This window comes from Acipenser ruthenus, chromosome 3, assembly GCF_902713425.1.
Source record: "Acipenser ruthenus chromosome 3, fAciRut3.2 maternal haplotype, whole genome shotgun sequence".
NCBI classification, from domain to species: Eukaryota; Metazoa; Chordata; class Actinopteri; order Acipenseriformes; family Acipenseridae; genus Acipenser; species Acipenser ruthenus.
Window position 1 is genome coordinate 94594314 of NC_081191.1, and position 19234 is coordinate 94613547.

Below are 19234 nucleotides of genomic sequence, written 5' to 3' on the forward strand. Positions count from 1 at the left end.
AATACAATGAGTTCTGGTGATAAATCTTCCTCCCGACCTGTGAGGGCGCTAAAGAACGGGAGGAGAAGTATCTGGAAGGGCTGGCCTGACAGTTCGTTTCCGGGACCGGAAAGTGGGTCAGCCTGGAAGGAAGCGAGACTCTGTTGTAAGACCGTATTGATTTGACAGGTAAACAAGGGGCAGCTGCAAGTAATAAGGCAGCTGCAACCGTTTACCTAGATATCATGCTGGATTACATATAGGGGCCAGGGTAACGCTGTTCTTTTCCTTCGTTTGGGTTAAGCCAAGGACCGAGAAGGACGGTATTGTGAAGTGCTGTATTACTCTGTAAAGAGTTGAGTGTGTGTGTGTTTTTGTTTGTTTATTGCTGTACAATAACTGTCTGTGTTTTGAAACCACCAGACAGCTAAAGCACATCCGGAGCTGTCGCCGTGGGCCAGCACAAACCGGATCACCACCTCACAACTGTCACCGAATAAAAAGTGTATTCATTCACCACCAGCACGACTGCACGCACCCGGGACGGGTGAACGTGTTTTTGTTTTGTTATTCAGGACTGTAACCTGTCGTTTCATCCCCGCGCTCTACACATCGTTGTGTATTGCCGGGGCTTATTATTTACGGTCGCTAGACCAGGATTTAAAATAAATAAAAACATTTGTCACTGGATTACCGTTGTCTGCCTGTCACTCCTGCACCGCATCACCGCTACACCTGTTCCCCTTACTAACCACTTTGCCACACGTGGTGTCAGAAGTGGGATCATGGACCGCAATGCACTGGCGGAGCTGCTGCAGGCGCTGGAGAGCAGGCGCGACGCAGAGGAGAGAAGGAGGGAGGAGCGCTACACGGCGCTCATTGAACGGGTAGGGCTGGCCGTTGCTGCAGCGACGACCCCTACCACAACACCGCTGATGTCGCCCCCGAAGGCACGGGCAATGAAGATGTCGGCGGAGGATGACCCGGAGGCGTATTTGGTGGCGTTCGAGCGGCTGGCTACCGCGGCGGCTTGGCCGCGGGAGTTCTGGGCCAGCCAGTTGGGACCCTGCCTAATTGGGGAGGCTCAGGCAGCCTACCAAGCCATGAGCGACCATCACGCCACCGATTATGACCTGGTCAAGCAGGCTATCCTCCGCCGGCTGAACATCACCACGGAGACCCACCGGGCGCGATTTAGGGAGTACCGGAGAGCCCCGGAGACACGCCCCAGGGTGGTTGCAGAGCGGTTGTGCGACCACATGGTGCATTGGCTGACCCCCGGGAAGAAGACCGCCCAGCAGATGGGGGAAGCCATTGTGGTAGAGCAATTCTGCCATGTGGTCGGCGCCGAGACCCAGGCGTGGATACGGCGCCACAACCCCGACACCCTGGAGGAGGCGGTCAAACTGGCCGAAGACTTCGAGGACTCCCTGACCTCTGCCCGGATCGGGATCCTGTCGGCCCCTGCCCTTCGGAGCAGCCGACCTCTCCCTCCCTCTCCTCCAACACCACCACCACCACCCCCCACGTTCCAGGGACCCAGACCTCCCAGAGCACCGACCCCATTGGGCCCCCTTGCCTCCCCCCCATGGAGACCAAGGTTGGCCCCCAGCTGGGGTAGAGGTGCTGCCCCTGCCCCGTTGCCATACCAGCAGCGGGACAGATTTCTGACCTATGCCCCCTCTGTCCCTCCTATCTGTTTTAGGTGCCACCAGCCGGGACATCTGGCCAGGTCATGCCCCGCTGCCATGGAGTGTGACGTGGCCGCGTGCAATTGGGCACCTGAAACTGGTAAGCGTGGGGAATATGGTCGGGAGGGGCCTTGTTTGATTAATGTTGTGTTAGGGAATGTGAAAACCCACGCATTAGTGGACACAGGGTGTGAGCAAACCTTGATTAGGACAGCTCTCCTGGGCGGTGTGTCGTGGCGGCCACGAGGTCAGGTGGCCATCTCCTGTATCCATGGAGACACGGCGGCATACCCCACATTAAAAGTATATTTATCGGTAGGACCGATAAAACGTCACCTTGTAGTCGGGGTGGCGGAAAGGTTGCCACACCCAGTTATTCTGGGTCGAGACTGGCCAAAATTCAAAGAATTGATGCAAACAATGGCAGTCTCAGCCACACACGTAAACGTGGCAGAAAAAAAAAAAAAGAGGAACGAATTGGTGATGTGTTTCCTTTTCACACTGAAATGTTTTCCCCTCTTTTCCGTCCTAGAAAAACAAATAAGGAGAGACGGACCGCGAAATGGGAGGGAGCATTTGTGAGACAAGGCTGGGGTCTGGTGGGAGAGTGCTGCAATGGTAACAAACGCCAGTCGAAGGGAGTGGGAACGCAGTGTGACCGAGAGAGCGAGGTTACTGGACCGACTAGAGCAGAGGTTATTCCAGCCCCTCTCAATGTACCGGACCCGTGGTACTCAAGCGCGGACCTAGTGTGGGGCCAACAAAACGACCCGTCACTGGTGCACGCTTGGGGGCAGGTCCGGTCCATTGAAGGTAAGGATGTTGACGGCGCTGGGGCGCTAGTATATCCACATTTCAGTATCAAGGGGCAATTACTATATAGGGTAAACCTAGCCGCGGGCACAGGACAGCCTGTAACACAATTGTTGGTTCCCCCGTCTTGTCGGACCGAGGTCATGAGGCTGGCGCATGATATCCCTTTTGCGGGGCACCTCGGAGCCGAGAAGACGAGGGAACGGATATTGGCTCGATTCTATTGGGTAGGTCTTCATACTGATGTGTCGAGATATGTAGCCACCTGCCCAGACTGCCAGCGAGTAGCGCCGGGTCGAGTGCGCCCCGCCCCTTTGGTCCCACTGCCGATTATTTCCACTCCTTTCGAGCGCATTGCAATGGACATAGTCGGCCCTTTGCTACCTTCTGACTCCGGGTATACGCACATTTTAGTAGTGGTGGATTATGCAACGCGATACCCGGAGGCAGTTCCATTGAGGTCCACTAGTGCCGCTGCAATAGCCACCGAGTTAGCACAGATTATGGCCAGAGTAGGGATCCCCAAGGAGATTTTGACCGATCACGGAACTAACTTTTTGTCCAATACGTTACAGCAGGTGTACAAAATATTAAAAATACGTCCCATCAGGACGTCCGTTTATCATCCACAATCGGACGGTCTGGTGGAACGTTTTAATCAGACCTTAAAGTCGATGCTGAGGCGATTTGTGACACAAGAGCAGAAACATTGGGCATCACTTCTCCCCTACCTCCTTTTTGCAGTGAGAGAAGTGCCGCAGAGTTCAACGGGGTTCTCCCCCTTTGAGCTCCTGTACGGCCGGCAGCCTCGCGGCATTCTCGACCTGCTGAGAGAGGGGTGGGAGGAGCACAAAGGCTCGTCTAAAAATGTAGTGAAGTATGTGCTCCTACTCCGAGATCGCCTGGATTTGGTCGGTCGTTTGGCCCAAGACAACCTCAGATCGGCTCAGCACCGACAAGAGCAGCATTATAACAAAAATGCACGGATTCGAACCTTTCGACCAGGGGACAAGGTAATGCTGCTACTTCCCTCATCAGAGTCAAAACTGTGTGCTAAATGGCAGGGGCCGTATGAGGTGATTCGGGCTATAGGGAAAGTAAATTATGAAATTAGACAGCCCGATCGCCGGAATGAACGTGAAATTTACCACATTAATTTGTTGAAGCCCTGGCAGGCAAGAGAGGTCTTATTTATAGCCCCAGGCAATATGGAGGATGATTTAGGTCCCTGTCCAGAGACCCCGAGCACAAGAGCGATTTCAATGGGGGAACAATTAGTTCCGGATCAGCAAAGGAGCCGGGAGTCTAGCTGTGGGAGTCGACAGGTAACCAGGTAACCAGCATTTGAAGCAAGATAGGTATTTGATCCTGCTCCTAGTAATTTTTCCATTAACTATATAGTATTACCTGGTGTTTCTAATTGGGGAGGAGTGTGTGATTTTATCCCAGGCAGTGTGCTTATTTTGAGTACTTAATTTGTAATTTGTAAATTTGAATCAGGGTGGGTTAACTTGATTAGAGCAGTTTGCATTTGAATTGGTCTCCACACAGCTCCTGCAGTTGTGTGATCCCATCAAAGTGTGTGAAACTATTGTCTCCAGAGCAGTTAGCAGCTAGTTCCCTTGCTAAGTGAAGGGAGTTATTTAAGAGTGGGCATCTGGTAATTAGTTCAGTCTTCAGGGAACCAGGGAGAGAGGCAGATAGATAAGTTCCTGCTTTTTGTAATTGTAACTACTACATTTGGTGACATTGTAAGGTGGTGTTTGAATTGGCTGAGTTTGTGTGTGATTAGTACCAGGTGAGTGGCTAAATTGATTAGCAGTTGATTTTGCTATTTGATTGGTTTCCACACAGTTTAGTTGGTTCTTTTGCCAAGCAGGGGTAACAACATTTATTCAAGCAGCTTATTTTAGCGCCAGCACGAAGCGCCAGCCAACAGAAGAGCCTCAACAAAAGAGCCGGGAGTCTAGCTGTGGGAGTCCAGCGAGGGGAGGCCTGCGCTGAGACGCTGTTCGACTAGATCCGAACCTACCAGCGCTCTGGAAGAAGCCATCTACTAGTCAGGTCTGTATCCTCCACCCCACTGCTCCTACTGTGCCTTTTGTCTTGCTTGTCCTGCTATGACTGTCTCTCACATCCCTGTTCTGTCCTCCCGTCCTCGTCCTCTGCCCTCCCTCCGCTGTTGCTCCTCCAACCCCTCTAACCTCATTTCTCTGCCTCTCCCCCCCTCCCGCACACTCTCTGGTGCACTCTGGAACTGTCACTCTTCTGCTAACAAAGCTGATTTCATATCTGCCTTTGCCTCCCACCTCTCGCTCGATTTCCTTGCTCTCACTGAAACCTGGCTGTCCCCTGATAACACTGTTACTCCTGCTGCCCTGTCCTCTCTCTACGTCCTGTCCCATACCCCGCGTCTCACCGGACGGGGAGGTGGGACGGGTCTTCTCCTCTCTCCCTCCTTACTCTTTTCTGTCCCCTCTGATCTCACCTCCCTCTCTGTCACTACCTTTGAATTTCATGCAGTCCAACTAACCTCTCCCTGTCAACTCCTGCTCATTGTTTTGTACCGCCCCCCTGGGCCTCTCACTCACTTTCTGGATGAACTCGACTATCTACTCTCCTCCCTCCCCTCTCTGTCTACCCCGACTGTCCTGTTGGGTGACTTCAACATCCATCTCTCCAACCCCAGCCACTCTGCTGGATTCCTCCCTCTCCTTCACTCCTTCGACTTCTGTCTCTCTCCGTCCCCTCCTACCCACAAAGCTGGCCGTCAACTGGACCTCACCTTCTCCAGGGCCTGCTGCCCCTCCAACCTCTCTGTCACCCCCCTGGACCTCTCTGATCACTATTTCATCTCTTTTTCTCTGTCTCTCCCCCCTCTTCCTGCTCCTCCTACCCCCACTGTCACCTCTCGCCGTAACCTTCGCTCTCTCTCCCCCTCTGTCCTTGCCTCCACTGCTCTCTCTCACCTCCCTCCTATCGACTCCTTTTCACAACTCTCCGTAGACTCTGCTACCTCCACCCTCTTCTCCTCACTCACCTCCTCCCTCGACTCCCTCTGTCCCCTCACCTCCCGACCCGCTCGCCCCTCCCCTCCCCATCCCTGGCTCTCCTCTGTGCTCCGCTCGGCAAGAATCACACTGCGATCTGCTGAAAAGAAATGGAAGAGAACCAAACTCCCTGCTGCCCTAGACCTTTACCGCACTCTTCTCTCCTCCTTCTCCTCTACTCTCTCCTCTGCTAAATGTGCTTATTTCCAATCTGTAATCCAAGCCTCCACTAACAACCCACGTAAACTATTCTCTACCTTCTCCTCCCTCCTAAACCCTCCCCCCCCTCCTCCTCCCTCCTCTATCTCCCCTGACGACTTTGCCTCCTTCTTCTCTTCTAAAATCTCAGATATCCGCAAACTCTTTAACACCTCTCCCTCCCCCGCACCCCCTCCTGCTCCAACCCCTACACCCACTACATCCCCTACTAACTCGCCCTCCCTCTCCACCTTCTTGCCCCTCTCAGACTCTGACCTCTCCTCCCTGCTCCAGGGTCACAAACCCACCACGTGTGCCTTGGACCCCCTCCCCACTCACCTCTTTCAAGCTGCTGCTCCTGCTCTACTCCCCTTCATCTCCTCCCTCCTCAACACCTCTCTACTTTCTGGCATCTTCCCCTCTGCCTTCAAAAAAGCCTCTATCACTCCCCTCCTCAAAAAACCTACCCTCGACCCCACCTCCCTCCAGAGCTACCGTCCTGTCTCCCTCCTACCCTTCCTCTCCAAAACCCTCGAGCGGACTGTACACCGCCAGCTCTCTGCTTTCCTGTCCAACCACTCTCTGCTTGACCCTCTCCAATCTGGCTTCCGCTCTGCTCACTCCACTGAAACCGCCCTTCTCTCTGTCACCAACTCACTTAAGTGTGCCCGAGCTGCCTCTCTCTCCTCTGTCCTAATTCTCCTCGACCTCTCTGCTGCCTTTGACACTGTTGATCACTCTATTCTACTATCATCTCTTGCTGACCTGGGGATCTCTGGCACTGCTCTGGCCTGGTTCTCCTCCTACCTCTCCAACCGCACTTACCAGGTAACCTGGCGTGGAGCAACCTCCACACCTCACCCTCTCTTGACTGGAGTCCCCCAAGGGTCAGTCTTGGGTCCTCTCCTGTTCTCTCTCTACACCCGCTCCCTGGGCCCCCTCATCGCATCCTATGGTTTCTCATACCATTTCTATGCTGATGATGCTCAGATTTTCCTCTCCTTCCCCACCTCTGACTCCACCATCTCCTCCCGTATCTCTACCTGTCTGTCTGCTATTTCCTCCTGGATGCACTCGCATCACCTCAAACTCAACCTCTCTAAATCTGACCTCCTTTTCTTTCCCTCCTCCTCCCCCTCCTCTGATCTCTCTATCTCTATTCCTCTGGAATCTACCACACTCTCTCCCTCTTCCTCAGCTAAAAACCTTGGAGTCACCCTGGACCCCTGCCTCTCTTATTCCCAGCACATCTCCACTCTGGCACGCACTTGCAGATTCTTCCTGAGCAACATCCGAAGAATCCGACCCTTCCTCACCAACTATGCTACCCAGCTCCTGGTCCAGGCCCTGGTACTCTCCCGCCTAGACTACTGCAACTCCCTCCTGGCTGGCCTCCCTGCGTCCGCCACCCGTCCGCTCCAGCTCATCCAGAACTCTGCTGCTCGCCTGGTGTTCTCTCTACCTCGCTTCGCCCACGCTACTCCACTACTCCGCTCGCTCCACTGGCTCCCGATCACCGCTCGCATCCAGTTCAAGACTCTTGTACTAGCCTACAGATGCCTTGATCAGACTGCACCCAGCTACCTCCAGACCCTCATCTCTCCCTACACCCCCACTCGACCTCTCCGCTCCGCCTGCACTAGAAGACTGGCTCTACCTCCGCTACGCTCCCCTGCCTCCCGAGCCCGCTCCTTCTCCACCCTTGCTCCGCAGTGGTGGAACGACCTTCCTACAGATGTCAGGACTGCCCAGTCCCTGACCACATTCCGGCGCCTCCTTAAGACTCACCTCTTCAAACAGCACCTGTAGAACTCCTCTGTTGTATCCTGGGACACTATCACCCTTCATTTAAATATGCTTTATTTTGCTCTTATCTGCCCCCTATTTTACTGCATTTAATCCTGTACCTCAGAATATTGTAATCTCCCAAGTGTTTAATCTGTAGTATTTTGTACTTAATCATATCCTGATGTAACTATCACTACTTAATCATATCCTGATGTAACTTTCACTATTATCTGCTGTATTATTGAATTGTGGTTTGTCACACTTGAGAATTATTGTATTTCTTGTTCTTATTGTATGACTTATATTGTAACACTTGAATGTATTTGTATTTGCTTGCGATTGTAAGTCGCCCTGGATAAGGGCGTCTGCTAAGAAATAAATAATAAATAATAATAAATAATAAATAAAGAGAGCTGCGTAAGCTTATTGAGGAGTTCAGCGATGTTTTTTCTGATGTGCCCGGCAGGACGAACTTAGTTGAATATGACATTATCTCTCCCCCAGGTGTCACAGTGCGAGAGAGACCGTACCGGATCCCGGAAAGTCGACGAAGTGGCGTTCGCAAAGAGGTACGGGATATGCTCGAGCTTGGAGTGATTGAACCTTCCAGGAGCGAGTGGTGCAGTCCTATTGTAATAGTGGCTAAGAAGGACGGCACCAACCGCTTCTGCGTAGATTTCAGAAAGGTGAATGCTATTGCCAAGTTCGATGCGTATCCCATGCCTCGGGTCGACGAACTTTTAGACAGACTGGGAAAAGCGAGGTTTATTTCCACTCTGGACCTGACGAAGGGATACTGGCAAATCCCTCTAACCCGCAGCTCCAGAGAGAAAACCGCATTTTCAACACCAGAGGGGCTGTTCCACTTTAAAACCATGCCGTTTGGGCTACATGGTGCGCCCGCTGCCTTTCAGAGACTGATGGACCAGGTTTTACGCCCACATCATGAATATGCAGCAGCGTATATTGATGACGTGGTGATTTACAGCTCCACCTGGCGAGAGCATTTGGCTAGGGTTGCAGCCGTTCTTCAGTCTCTAAGGGCAGCCCGGCTGACAGCTAACTTGAGGAAATGTGCGTTTGCCAAGACAGAGACTCAATATTTGGGATTTGTAATGGGAAATGGAAGGGTGAAACCTGTGGTCACCAAAATCCAGGCTTTGGTTGATGCAGCGATCCCCAAAACCAAGACTCAGGTGAGGTCACTACTGGGCTTAGCCGGTTATTACCGCCGCTTCATCCCCGAGTACGCCACAGTGGTTAACCCGTTAGTCGACCTCACCAAAAAGAGTGCTCCAAATTTAATTAAATGGTCAGCTGAGTGTCAGGGGGCGTTTGATACGATTAAGCGTAAACTTTGCCAGGCCCCCACTCTTATTACCCCAGATTTCACCAAGAGATTCATCCTCCACACCGACGCCTCGGATGTAGGTTTGGGTGCAGTCTTGTCCCAAAAAGTAGCTGGAGTAGAACACCCGATATTGTACCTGAGCAAAAAAATGTTACCTCGGGAGCGTAACTACTCCGTAGTCGAAAAAGAGTGTTTGGCCATTAAATGGGCTACTCACTCTTTACGATACTACCTGCTGGGACACTCATTTGATCTTGTCACAGACCACGCCCCACTCCAGTGGTTAAGCACCATGAAGGACAGCAATGCCCGGATAACTCGGTGGTATCTGGCATTGCAGCCCTTCATGTACCATATGGTACACCGTGCGGGGAAAGACCACCAAAATGCGGATTATTTTTCCCGGGAGGGGGGAGCAATGGGAAAGGTAGATTTAGCCGAGTGTTCCTTCGGCTCCACTCTGAGCGGTGGGATATGTGACAGAAATACAATGAGTTCTGGTGATAAATCTTCCTCCCGACCTGTGAGGGCACTAAAGAACGGGAGGAGAAGTATCTGGAAGGGCTGGCCTGACAGTTCGTTTCCGGGACCGGAAAGTGGGTCAGCCTGGAAGGAAGCGAGACTCTGTTGTAAGACCGTATTGATTTGACAGGTAAACAAGGGGCAGCTGCAAGTAATAAGGCAGCTGCAACCGTTTACCTAGATATCATGCGGGATTACATATAGGGGCCAGGGTAACGCTGTTCTTTTCCTTCGTTTGGGTTAAGCCAAGGACCGAGAAGGACGGTATTGTGAAGTGCTGTATTACTCTGTAAAGAGTTGAGTGTGTGTGTGTTTTTGTTTGTTTATTGCTGTACAATAACTGTCTGTGTTTTGAAACCACCAGACAGCTAAAGCACATCCGGAGCTGTCGCCGTGGGCCAGCACAAACCGGATCACCACCTCACAACTGTCACCGAATAAAAAGTGTATTCATTCACCACCAGCACGACTGCACGCACCCGGGACGGGTGAACGTGTTTTTGTTTTCTTTATTCAGGACTGTAACCTGTCGTTTCATCCCCGCGCTCTACACATCGTTGTGTATTGCCGGGGCTTATTATTTACGGTCGCTAGACCAGGATTTAAAATAAATAAAAACATTTGTCACTGGATTACCGTTGTCTGCCTGTCACTCCTGCACCGCATCACCGCTACACCTGTTCCCCTTACTAACCACTTTGCCACAGTGCCCCTTTGGAAACAGGGTTTAAAATGATGGATTATTATTAATTATTGATAATGATCTGCTTGTATGAAAGTGGAATGTAGGTACCAAGGTGTTTAGCCTAAATATTGTTTTACTCATTCTTGTTGTTTTTCTGTTGCTTGTGTGTTTTTTTCCCCCATTACATTCTAGCTGATTTATTTTATACATTTAAACTAATCTTTTTAGTCTACCAAAATGTCTTTTCAATTGCTAACACCTTACCGTTAATCCTCCGATTGCAAGACGATCTCCTTGGAAAGATTGGATTGGATTCACAATCAACAGGTTCAATTCCTGGTTAAAAAAAATGAACAAGTCAACTGAACAGAAGTAGCCTGTCCAATTCTTACCTGAAACATGAAAGTTGCTGCAGAATAATTGAACATGCTGGTGATTTCACTCCAGTAGCAACATGCACATCATACTTCAATGAATGCAAGGGTTTTCATAAGTTATTCATTTCACAAAACTGAAATATATTAAAAACGGGTCAAGAACCTCAGAAGACGCTGCTTCATTTTAATAACCCCACTTCTCTTGATTCCTCTGCACTGTCCGTTGATGAGCTTCCCATCAGTGTGAGCCTTGTCAGAGATAGAGTGATCTTCAAGGGCAGTGATCAGCTTCTGCTGCCTGATTGACTTGCTCAGGGGAACAATGACCCACGGTGTCATTAATAGGCCAGCATTTAGGAAAATGGTACATAAATAATACATATGAAAGATTGTGAAGAATGGATGACCAGAAACCAAATCTTTATTCATATTCATAACAAGCTTCCCCAAATACTGGCAAGTAATTCACACCTAGAGTGGGTCAAACTACTTGAAAGACAGAAAGAAAGAAATAATAGTGTGTTGTCCCCAGTCACTCCCATTTTCACTCATTTCAGAACCTCTATATTAGATATATAATCACACTTACATGTCACAAACATGAACCTCTAGTAATCGAAGAAACATACATACTCCAGTTGCACCTGTGTGTAAATGCCAATATGTACTGTAAACTTTTGTAAGAAATAATCTGGGGGACGGGGGGACGGGGCATAACACAGCTTCTTTCCGCTTCTAGGAGAAGAAGGAAATTGTCTTTGAAGCAAATATTGTATATGACTGCAAAGGGCTGATTGCAGCATTTATCTAAATGAAATCACGCAGCCCTACTGATTCTATTTCTCCTGCAGGTATCACACTGGAGATTATGATGTCACCCTCATGGTTGATTAGCTCCAGGTGCCTGTAGCAACTTGGCTGATCTCCTGAGAAAATACTTTAATCAAATACAGTTAAAAAAAAAAACTCACTTGGTATTAATTGCAGACATTTCAATCCATGTTCAATTCAAAATGGCACGTCTTATTCTTCATTGTGGTTGTAGGTGGCATTGTTCACGACATTACCTCACCTTTGTTTTTTCCCCTGTATATGTATTATGTTCCATGCACTGTGCTTTGCCAGGGTCCTAGGTAAAGTCTTGTCTGTGCGAAATTTCAAAGAGAAGTTTTATTATAGCTTGGACAGTTTAACAAATTACTTATTACGGTTCTTCATCGGAAAGAAATTCAAACAATGTATGTGCAACTCCAACAGCTCATTGATAAGCACTGAACTATAGATTTTCTTCTGAAAAAGCACTGAACAAACTGTAATGTGATTTCCAGCATGCAGTGGAAAGTCAGCTGGATCATATTTAATCCTTTTGTTTTTAAAATTACTAGACCTCAGTACCAGTCCATAAAAATTCACACAGTGTGTGTGTGTGGTGGGGTGTTTTGTGTTTAAAATGTTATTTTGCTCTGTGAGCATTGTTTTTGTCAAACCTTTTTATTTTGTTGCAATGTACCGTTCTCCACTCTGAACCCTTCTTCAAGCAGCCAAATGGCACCTCTTTTATATTAGTGACCGAGGGATCAACTAACTATCAATTATTGTATTATCCCTCGGTCACCTTTTGCACATGTTTAGCATGGATGCGTGACAGTCAGCTAATTATATACTTAGTAGCTGATCAGTCACACATTCCCACAAGGTATTTAAAATATAAACAACAAAACAATAACACGACGGACGACACCTTGCTCGTCCTGCCACACAATAAAAAAACACAAATAAACACTGGCTTTTCACCATCATATATACATAAATCATAACAATAACAATAGTAAACAAATATATACACAAAGGGGCAGGACACTCTGCCACAAGGACCTACTCAGTGGCCTTGAGGAGTGAATATGGTGCCTGGCATGTAGCGTGTACGGGCACACGCTGGTATGCTGCCCCTTCCAAGAGGAAGAGGAGGAGCGGCCAGCCCAAAGAAAAAAAAAGGAGCGGCCGACCTCGGAAGAAGGGGAAGAAGCCAGTACCAGCTCCAGAGACCCTGCAGCAGCAGTTGGAGGAAGAGTTTCCCAGGTGCAACGCCTGTGCTGAGCCCAGGCATTTGGGGATGGACTGCCCCTTGTAACCCCACTCTCAGCCACCGTGCTTGTGCCCCATTTGCAGAGGTAGGCACTACATGGCCAACTGCCTCATCCTCCAGGAGGAGGAGGAGGAGGAGGAGGAGGAGGAGAAAGGAAGAGTGGGAGAAACCCCGCTGACTCCAGCACCCAGAAGGGGGAAGCACGAGCATCCAGCACCCGGAAGGGGGGAGCACGAGCGTCCTGCACCCAGAAGGGGGAGCACGGGCGCCCAGAGCCTGGAAGGGGGGAGTACAAGCGTCCAGAGCATGGAAGGGGGGAGCACGAGCATCCAGCGCCTAGAACAGGGGAGCACGAGCGTCCAGAGCCCAGAAGAGGGGAGCACGAGCGTCCAGAGCCCAAGGGAGAGCTGCACCAGTATCCAGAGACAGAGGGAGACTACCTGCTGTTTCCACCTCTACCAGAAGAGGAAGATTGTTTGCTGTTTCCACCTCCACCAGCCCAGGATGACAACCTGCTGCTTCCACCTCCACCAAGCAGAGGAAGATTGCCTGCAACTCCCACCACAAACACCAGAGAGAGACCACCTGCAGCTCCCAACACCACCACAAGAGGAAGGACCAGGACGTGATGCTGGCATTCCTCTGCAGCCACTGCATAGGCTGCTGAGTGGAGCACGGGGGAAAACAGCCCGGCTGCAAAGAGGGCCAACCCCAGCACCATCATGATTGGTCCTGATGCCATCACCGGGAGGGGGGGGGGGGGGGCTTCACCTCACGAGTGTCCGCCCTTGCCGTCGCCTTCCAAGGGACTGCTCCAGCCCTGTCCCACACCTCCTGGGGTTGCCTATCCCACTTCGCCTAGGGCTGTCGAGCCTGCATCGCCTTGGGCTGCTGAGCCTGCAACACCTGGGGATGCGTGTTTGCCATCGCCTGGGGAGACCAGCTCGTCATCGCCCGGGGATGCCGGTTTGCCATCGCCTGGGGATGCCTGTGTGCTATTGCTGGGAAATCCTTGCCCTGGAGATTGCCGTGGAGATCGCCGTTGGCATGCTTACCTTGAATGGTACTCCCAGTTTTTTATCTGAGTGAGAGAAGTACCAGTACTAACTGACGACAATAAATAAAAAACAAAAGTCACGAGAGACTTTGCATTTTCATCAAGGCTTGTCTCTTGTTAGCACACCTATGGAAGGGTGAGGAATTCACTGACACAGGAGACAGAAAGTTGTAGTGCTAAACACCACTTGGGTGCACGATTTATTGTTCACCGGCAGGTGGCACTAGAGATCCGCCATTCCCAGATACTAGCATTGGTAACTGAGAAACGACCAGATAGACACTTGCAGGTGCCTAAACAAATAATAATCAAAAACAGAAGGACCAGGTCTCCGTCCTACATCCTATCATTCTATCTACGTCCTGTCATTCCCTCCACCTATTCTCATACACTGTTGGGGGTCTGCCCAAGGGTTCCCTGCTATCTGTTCTTATTTTATTTTCTTTGGTTTTTCTTTTGTTTTCTTTCTCCGTCCGTGACAGTCTCTTAGAGCAGTGCTTCCGCTAGCTCGTTGTCGGTCTAGACTGGCAGATCTGAGGGAATAACAGAGCGTTATTTTATAGGTCCAGCAATCCCCTAAGGCCTGCCTCTCAGCCACTCAGAGAGAGGGAAAGCCAACACACCCTATTCCCCACCTCTCCATATCACTGCCATGACGGACAGGCGGATCTTATGGTGCTGCTGCCCTCTTCCTGCAGCACCATGCATGCGCCAGACAGTCAGCACAGATCTCCCCTGTTACAACACCATACTCCCCTACTAGGGAATCTAATTTAAAAGCACAGCTTTTAAATTTTCCCAATGTTTTAGATCCTACTACTTCACCTAGTAGGCTATTCTATGCATGTATAACTGTGTAAAAAAATGCTTTCTACCTTCTGTTCTAAACTTACTTTCACTCAGCTTCCATTTATGCCCTCTTGTTCTTCTGTCTCTGTTGAATTTGAAGTCGTGTCTTGGGCTAACTTTATCTGTACCATTTATGATTTTAAAGACCTCAATCAAGTCCCCTCTTCTCCTTTTTTCAGGGCTAAAAGATTGCAATTATTTTAACCTGTCTTCATAGCTCATACCATTAAGCCCTGTTAATACTAAAAGCCTTGTTAAATAACTAGAGAAAAGATTACTGAGCCTTGTGTCGGGGCAGAAGGAAGCCCTACACATAATTAAAGGGGGCAGGGCAAAGTCCTGCTTGGAAAAAATGTGTTACAGTTATTGTGTTATAATTTAAAATGTATTGTTTGTTTATTAAGAACAGGCGCATATTTTGTCTATGTAAAAACAAATGTTTTTTTATTATTATTATTACTGATTTGAATGTATTTTGTTGATTTAAAAATACAATATTTTCTGTTTGTTATTATTTGGCAGCAGGGATGGGGAAGCTCATCAATTAAACTCATGCAGAATGTGACCATCTCTGGACTGATTCATTTATTGTTAATCCAGAGATGGCCACAAACCGCTATAATAAACGGGGAAAAGGCATCATACATTAATTAGTCTTAGAAGAGCCAACATATTGTCAGTTTGCGGATCTAGTACTATTTACTGTTCCTGCTTGTGGCAATATGGGTACTGGCATCATCTTGTATATGGGAGCTTTTCATACAGCTGTCATTATTAACCTGTCCAAGGCATTTGAGCTGGAAATGGATTAACTGGATCACCTTGTTGAGGGTTGTCGATGTCTCTGTCACTAATTGTTTATTGACTCGAAACTTGGAAGGTATAACAGCCAACAATGGTTAATTTGTTCTGCGATTTTTACTTGCTATCCAGTATGGCAGTCTGGAAACCAGATGTTTCTTAGTACTACAATTGCTCCAATCCAGCTTGTGACAGGATAGCCAGGTGTCTAAGGCGGTCAGGAGGTATGAAGGAGACTCAGAATTGAACTGCGGGTTTAAGTGCTGGGGCACATATTTATTTAACACAAATAAATTAAAAATAAAATGGTTTAACAAAACAAGTCACAAACACCATGAACAAACACAGAAACAAAATAACTGGAGGTTTAACAAAGCAAGTCACAAAACACAGAAACAAAATAACTGGAGGTTTAAAAAAACAAGTCACGAACACCATGAACAAACACAGAAACAAAATAACCAGCTCAAGGCCCAAAATAAAGGTTGAAACAAAAGACTAAACAGTTTTAAGCTGGGCATTAGCCTTCACTACAAAGTTTCAAAACAATAAGTGTAAACACTCACCAAACACCCTTCTCCCAAACAAAGGCTGTTCCCTTAAATCCCATGTGGCTGGAGCCTAATTAACCATTAATCGTTCAATTTAGCTCCAGCCACATTCTCACATGCATTTAGCAGGGATAGGAAATTAACCCCATCCCTGCCAACCACCACCGACACACAAACCACACAATGCATTTTAAACAACAAATCATTTTAAATTATAATACAATAATTACAAACAGAGCTTTTCCCTGCCCCTATAATTAGGGGCAGGGCTTTTTTCTGCCCTGCCACACGGCTGTATAAACTTTTTTTTTTAATGTATTGAATGGCGACCCTTCATATAAAGGTGAGCTGATTGGATTGTGGAGATAACACCGTGTAACATTTTTTTTTTTTTTGGTTCCTGGGTAGTAAGTATTATTTCCTAATTGCTTATGCCTTAAAAGTATAGAAAATGGCTATTATTCCCCACAAACTTTGCTTTTGTGACCAGGACAGTGATATTTTGAAATTTACCTATTTTCCAGAACATTCCAGATAGATTCAGTGCTGAGTAAACTTGAAGTAACTTCTAGAACTTTTTAGAACTTTCCAGTAATATAAATAGTAGTATAAATACAGGGGCCTTAAGTTCACCAGTTCAGTTTAGTTCCAGCTGCCTAAGTGGATACATATCTGCATTTTTCTGAGATGGCATCAAGAGGCTGCAAGCATCCGGCAGATGCATTTTTCTATATCTGCGGCCAATTTATCAAGACAAGAGCGAAAAAGTACTCCGTGGAAGCATCTGCTAAGATGTATGAGGCCCACAAGGCATATTTCGGCATGCCTGTCAGGGATCAAGACAAACCCTGGGCACCTCATTTCACCTGCGAGCACTGCAAAAAAACTCTGGAAGGTAAGATGGACAATTGTTGCTCGGAATTTTATGTTATAAAATTTGTTAAAATTTTTAAAATTGTAAAAGTGTTTAATTTTAAAATGTTTTACAATTTTCAATGTTATTGAAAAAATATATCATATATGAAAAATGTTGCGAGAATCTCTTACACATTAGTCATGGGTGAAATAAATGTATTTTTGTAGGATGGTACAGAGGGGAAAAGAGAGCCATGAATTTCTCTATCCCAAGAATTTGGCGGGAACCCACTGACCACTCAAGCAACTGCTACTTCTGCATGGTGGACCCTTCCAAGCAGACCGAGTTCTCTGTGGGGAGGAACAATGTCAAGTGGGAGCCACTGGTGGACCCCCAGAAGGTGCTGATGCCACCACTGCACATCAAATTGGGCCTTATGAAACAATTTGTCAGAGCTCTAGATAAGGAGTCGGCAGCCTTCACGTACCTTCAAGACTTCTTCCCTAAGCTGTCTAAGGCAAAGGTCAAAGCCGGTGTCTTCGTCGGACCACAGATAAAGAAGATCCTGGAGTGCAATGAATTCCCCAAGAAGCTCACTAGTAAGGAGAAAGCGGCTTGGAACAGCTTTGTCGCAGTGGTTTGGGGCTTCCTGGGCAATCACAAGGCCGAAAACTATGTGGAGTTGGTTGAGACTCTGGTGAAGAACTACGGCACAATGGGCTGTAGGATGTCCCTCAAAGTCCACATCTTTGATGCTCATCTTGATAAATTCAAGGAGAACATGGGAGCGTACTCGAAGGAGCAAGGCGAGCGCTTCCACCAGGATATACTGGACTTTGAATGCTGCTACCAAGGACAGTATAACGAGAACATGATGGGAGACTACATTTGGGGGCTGATTCGTGAAAGTGATTTACAGTATAATCGTAAATCTCGAAAACTACTCACTTCTAAATCTTTTGTAGTCAGGGCAACTTACAGTCGTAAACAAATACATTTCAAGAATCACAGTGCAAGTAATAATACAATTAAGAGCAAGATAAACACAATGATGAATACAATGACTTTGGTTCAAGCAAGTACAAGTGTGACAAAATACAATTCAATAATACAGCAGATAACAGTGTCAGTGATAGTTACATCAGGATATAATTAAATACAAAATACTACAGATTAAACACTTGGCAGATTATAGTACTCTGAAGTACAGGATCTCATCACCTTTTGTTTATTAAGTTTATATTGAAACCGTTTTAAATATAATTTAAATATAACTGTTGTAAAGAAAAGTGATTCTGTTCTATTCTGTTTACCTTTTGTTGTGTCGAGCATTCATACAATAGTGTGAACGTTCTGAAAAGTATATCTAGCTGGTTTAACTCTTCAGGACACTGTACTGTATTTTAAAGATGGATTTCAGTGATTTGTCAATCCAACCTATTGTGTGCCCGTCAAAGCTGTACTGCCACCACAGTTTCCTGATGTAAAGATGATATCCAATGGAGAAGACTGCCTATTTTAAAAGGAAGGTTATTACTGAGAGGAAACAGCGATAGCTATTAAACAATAAAGGCATCTTATCTAGTTGGCTACTTGCTGGTGATGCTTAAAACTAAAACATTACAACATTGTATTTTTGTGCTGGTATAAAGTAATCACATTTTTTCTGTGTATTAAATCTGCTTCCAAAAGTTATTGATGGCATGACTAATGATGCTCAGAGCGGGTGGAGAAAGTCTGATCTCAGCCATTTATATGTGAAAAACATCTGAACAGTGTCATAAATAGATGCCATCATACTGAAGGTAGTAAGTATAAAATGCCTCAGTGAGAGTGAATCTGTCTCTTTTGTCAGTGCCATTTATCATCCCAAATAAGTAGCAAATAAGATTAAAATGATTGTAATGATTAATGGTTTAGTTCTGAACCTTTTCCTCTTATACTTTGATAGCACATTTAATAAACAGCGAATGGTGTGCAGTTTTAGTGTTTCTATAAATACCTAACAACCTTTTTTTAATACACAGTATGTATTTCTACACTATGCCAATTATACATAAATGGTAGAAAAATAATATTAATATACAACCTGATATAACCTGGTACAATAGTATTTTAAAAAACTGCTAATTTCAGTCACCCTTTTAGTATAGCATCAAAGTGTAACCCAGCGATGAAACTCATGCAATAGATTCTTTATTAAAACGTAGACTAGACAACATTACTACATTATAGATATTTTACACTACATTATTTGGATTTTGGCCTTACCTTTCGAGGTACCCCTGCCTATAAATTAGCTCACAGATAAGTGGAGAGGCTGACCGTAGGGAAGCCATGGGCAGAGGGGCAGGATAGCTGCCCTCCCAGGTAGACGAAGCCAAAAAGCAGGTGGAGGCTGGGGAGAAGGAGGTGAGCTCTGGTGCATAGCAGGGACGTAACCGATTGAGGATTCCCCGAGTCATCTGGGGGTTGCAGTAGTGAACCAGGATTAATAATAACACAAATGGCAATTCCAAATTGGGGAGAAAACTGGGGTAAAATCATTGGCAACGACTACATTTATAAACAAAAAACAAT

At 47.2% G+C, this 19234-nt stretch overlaps 1 protein-coding gene across 3 annotated transcripts; it reads left to right on the top strand.

Annotated features, from left to right (window-relative positions):
- LOC131727762 (zinc finger protein 446-like) lies at nt 1-10024 on the top strand. Of its 3 annotated transcripts, none has more exons than XR_009322279.1 (2): nt 1-4547; nt 6930-7903. XR_009322279.1 is itself a non-coding variant. In XM_059019048.1 (2 exons), exons 1-2 carry the CDS (start codon nt 765-767, stop codon nt 9762-9764), a joined length of 1014 nt encoding a protein of 337 aa, XP_058875031.1. In that variant the 5' UTR covers nt 1-764; the 3' UTR covers nt 9765-10024. The 3 variants fall into 3 exon arrangements, 1 of the variants encoding a protein (XP_058875031.1); XR_009322280.1 differs by having other exon boundaries at nt 6977-7903; XM_059019048.1 differs by lacking the exon at nt 6930-7903 and adding an exon at nt 9757-10024 and having other exon boundaries at nt 1-1770.
- Nucleotides 10025-19234: the final 9210 nt, after the last annotated feature.

Coding starts and splice junctions, on each gene's coding strand:
- LOC131727762 (XM_059019048.1), top strand. CDS start 765: ATGGACCGCAATGCACTGGCGGAGCTGCTGCAGGCGCTGGAGAGCAGG.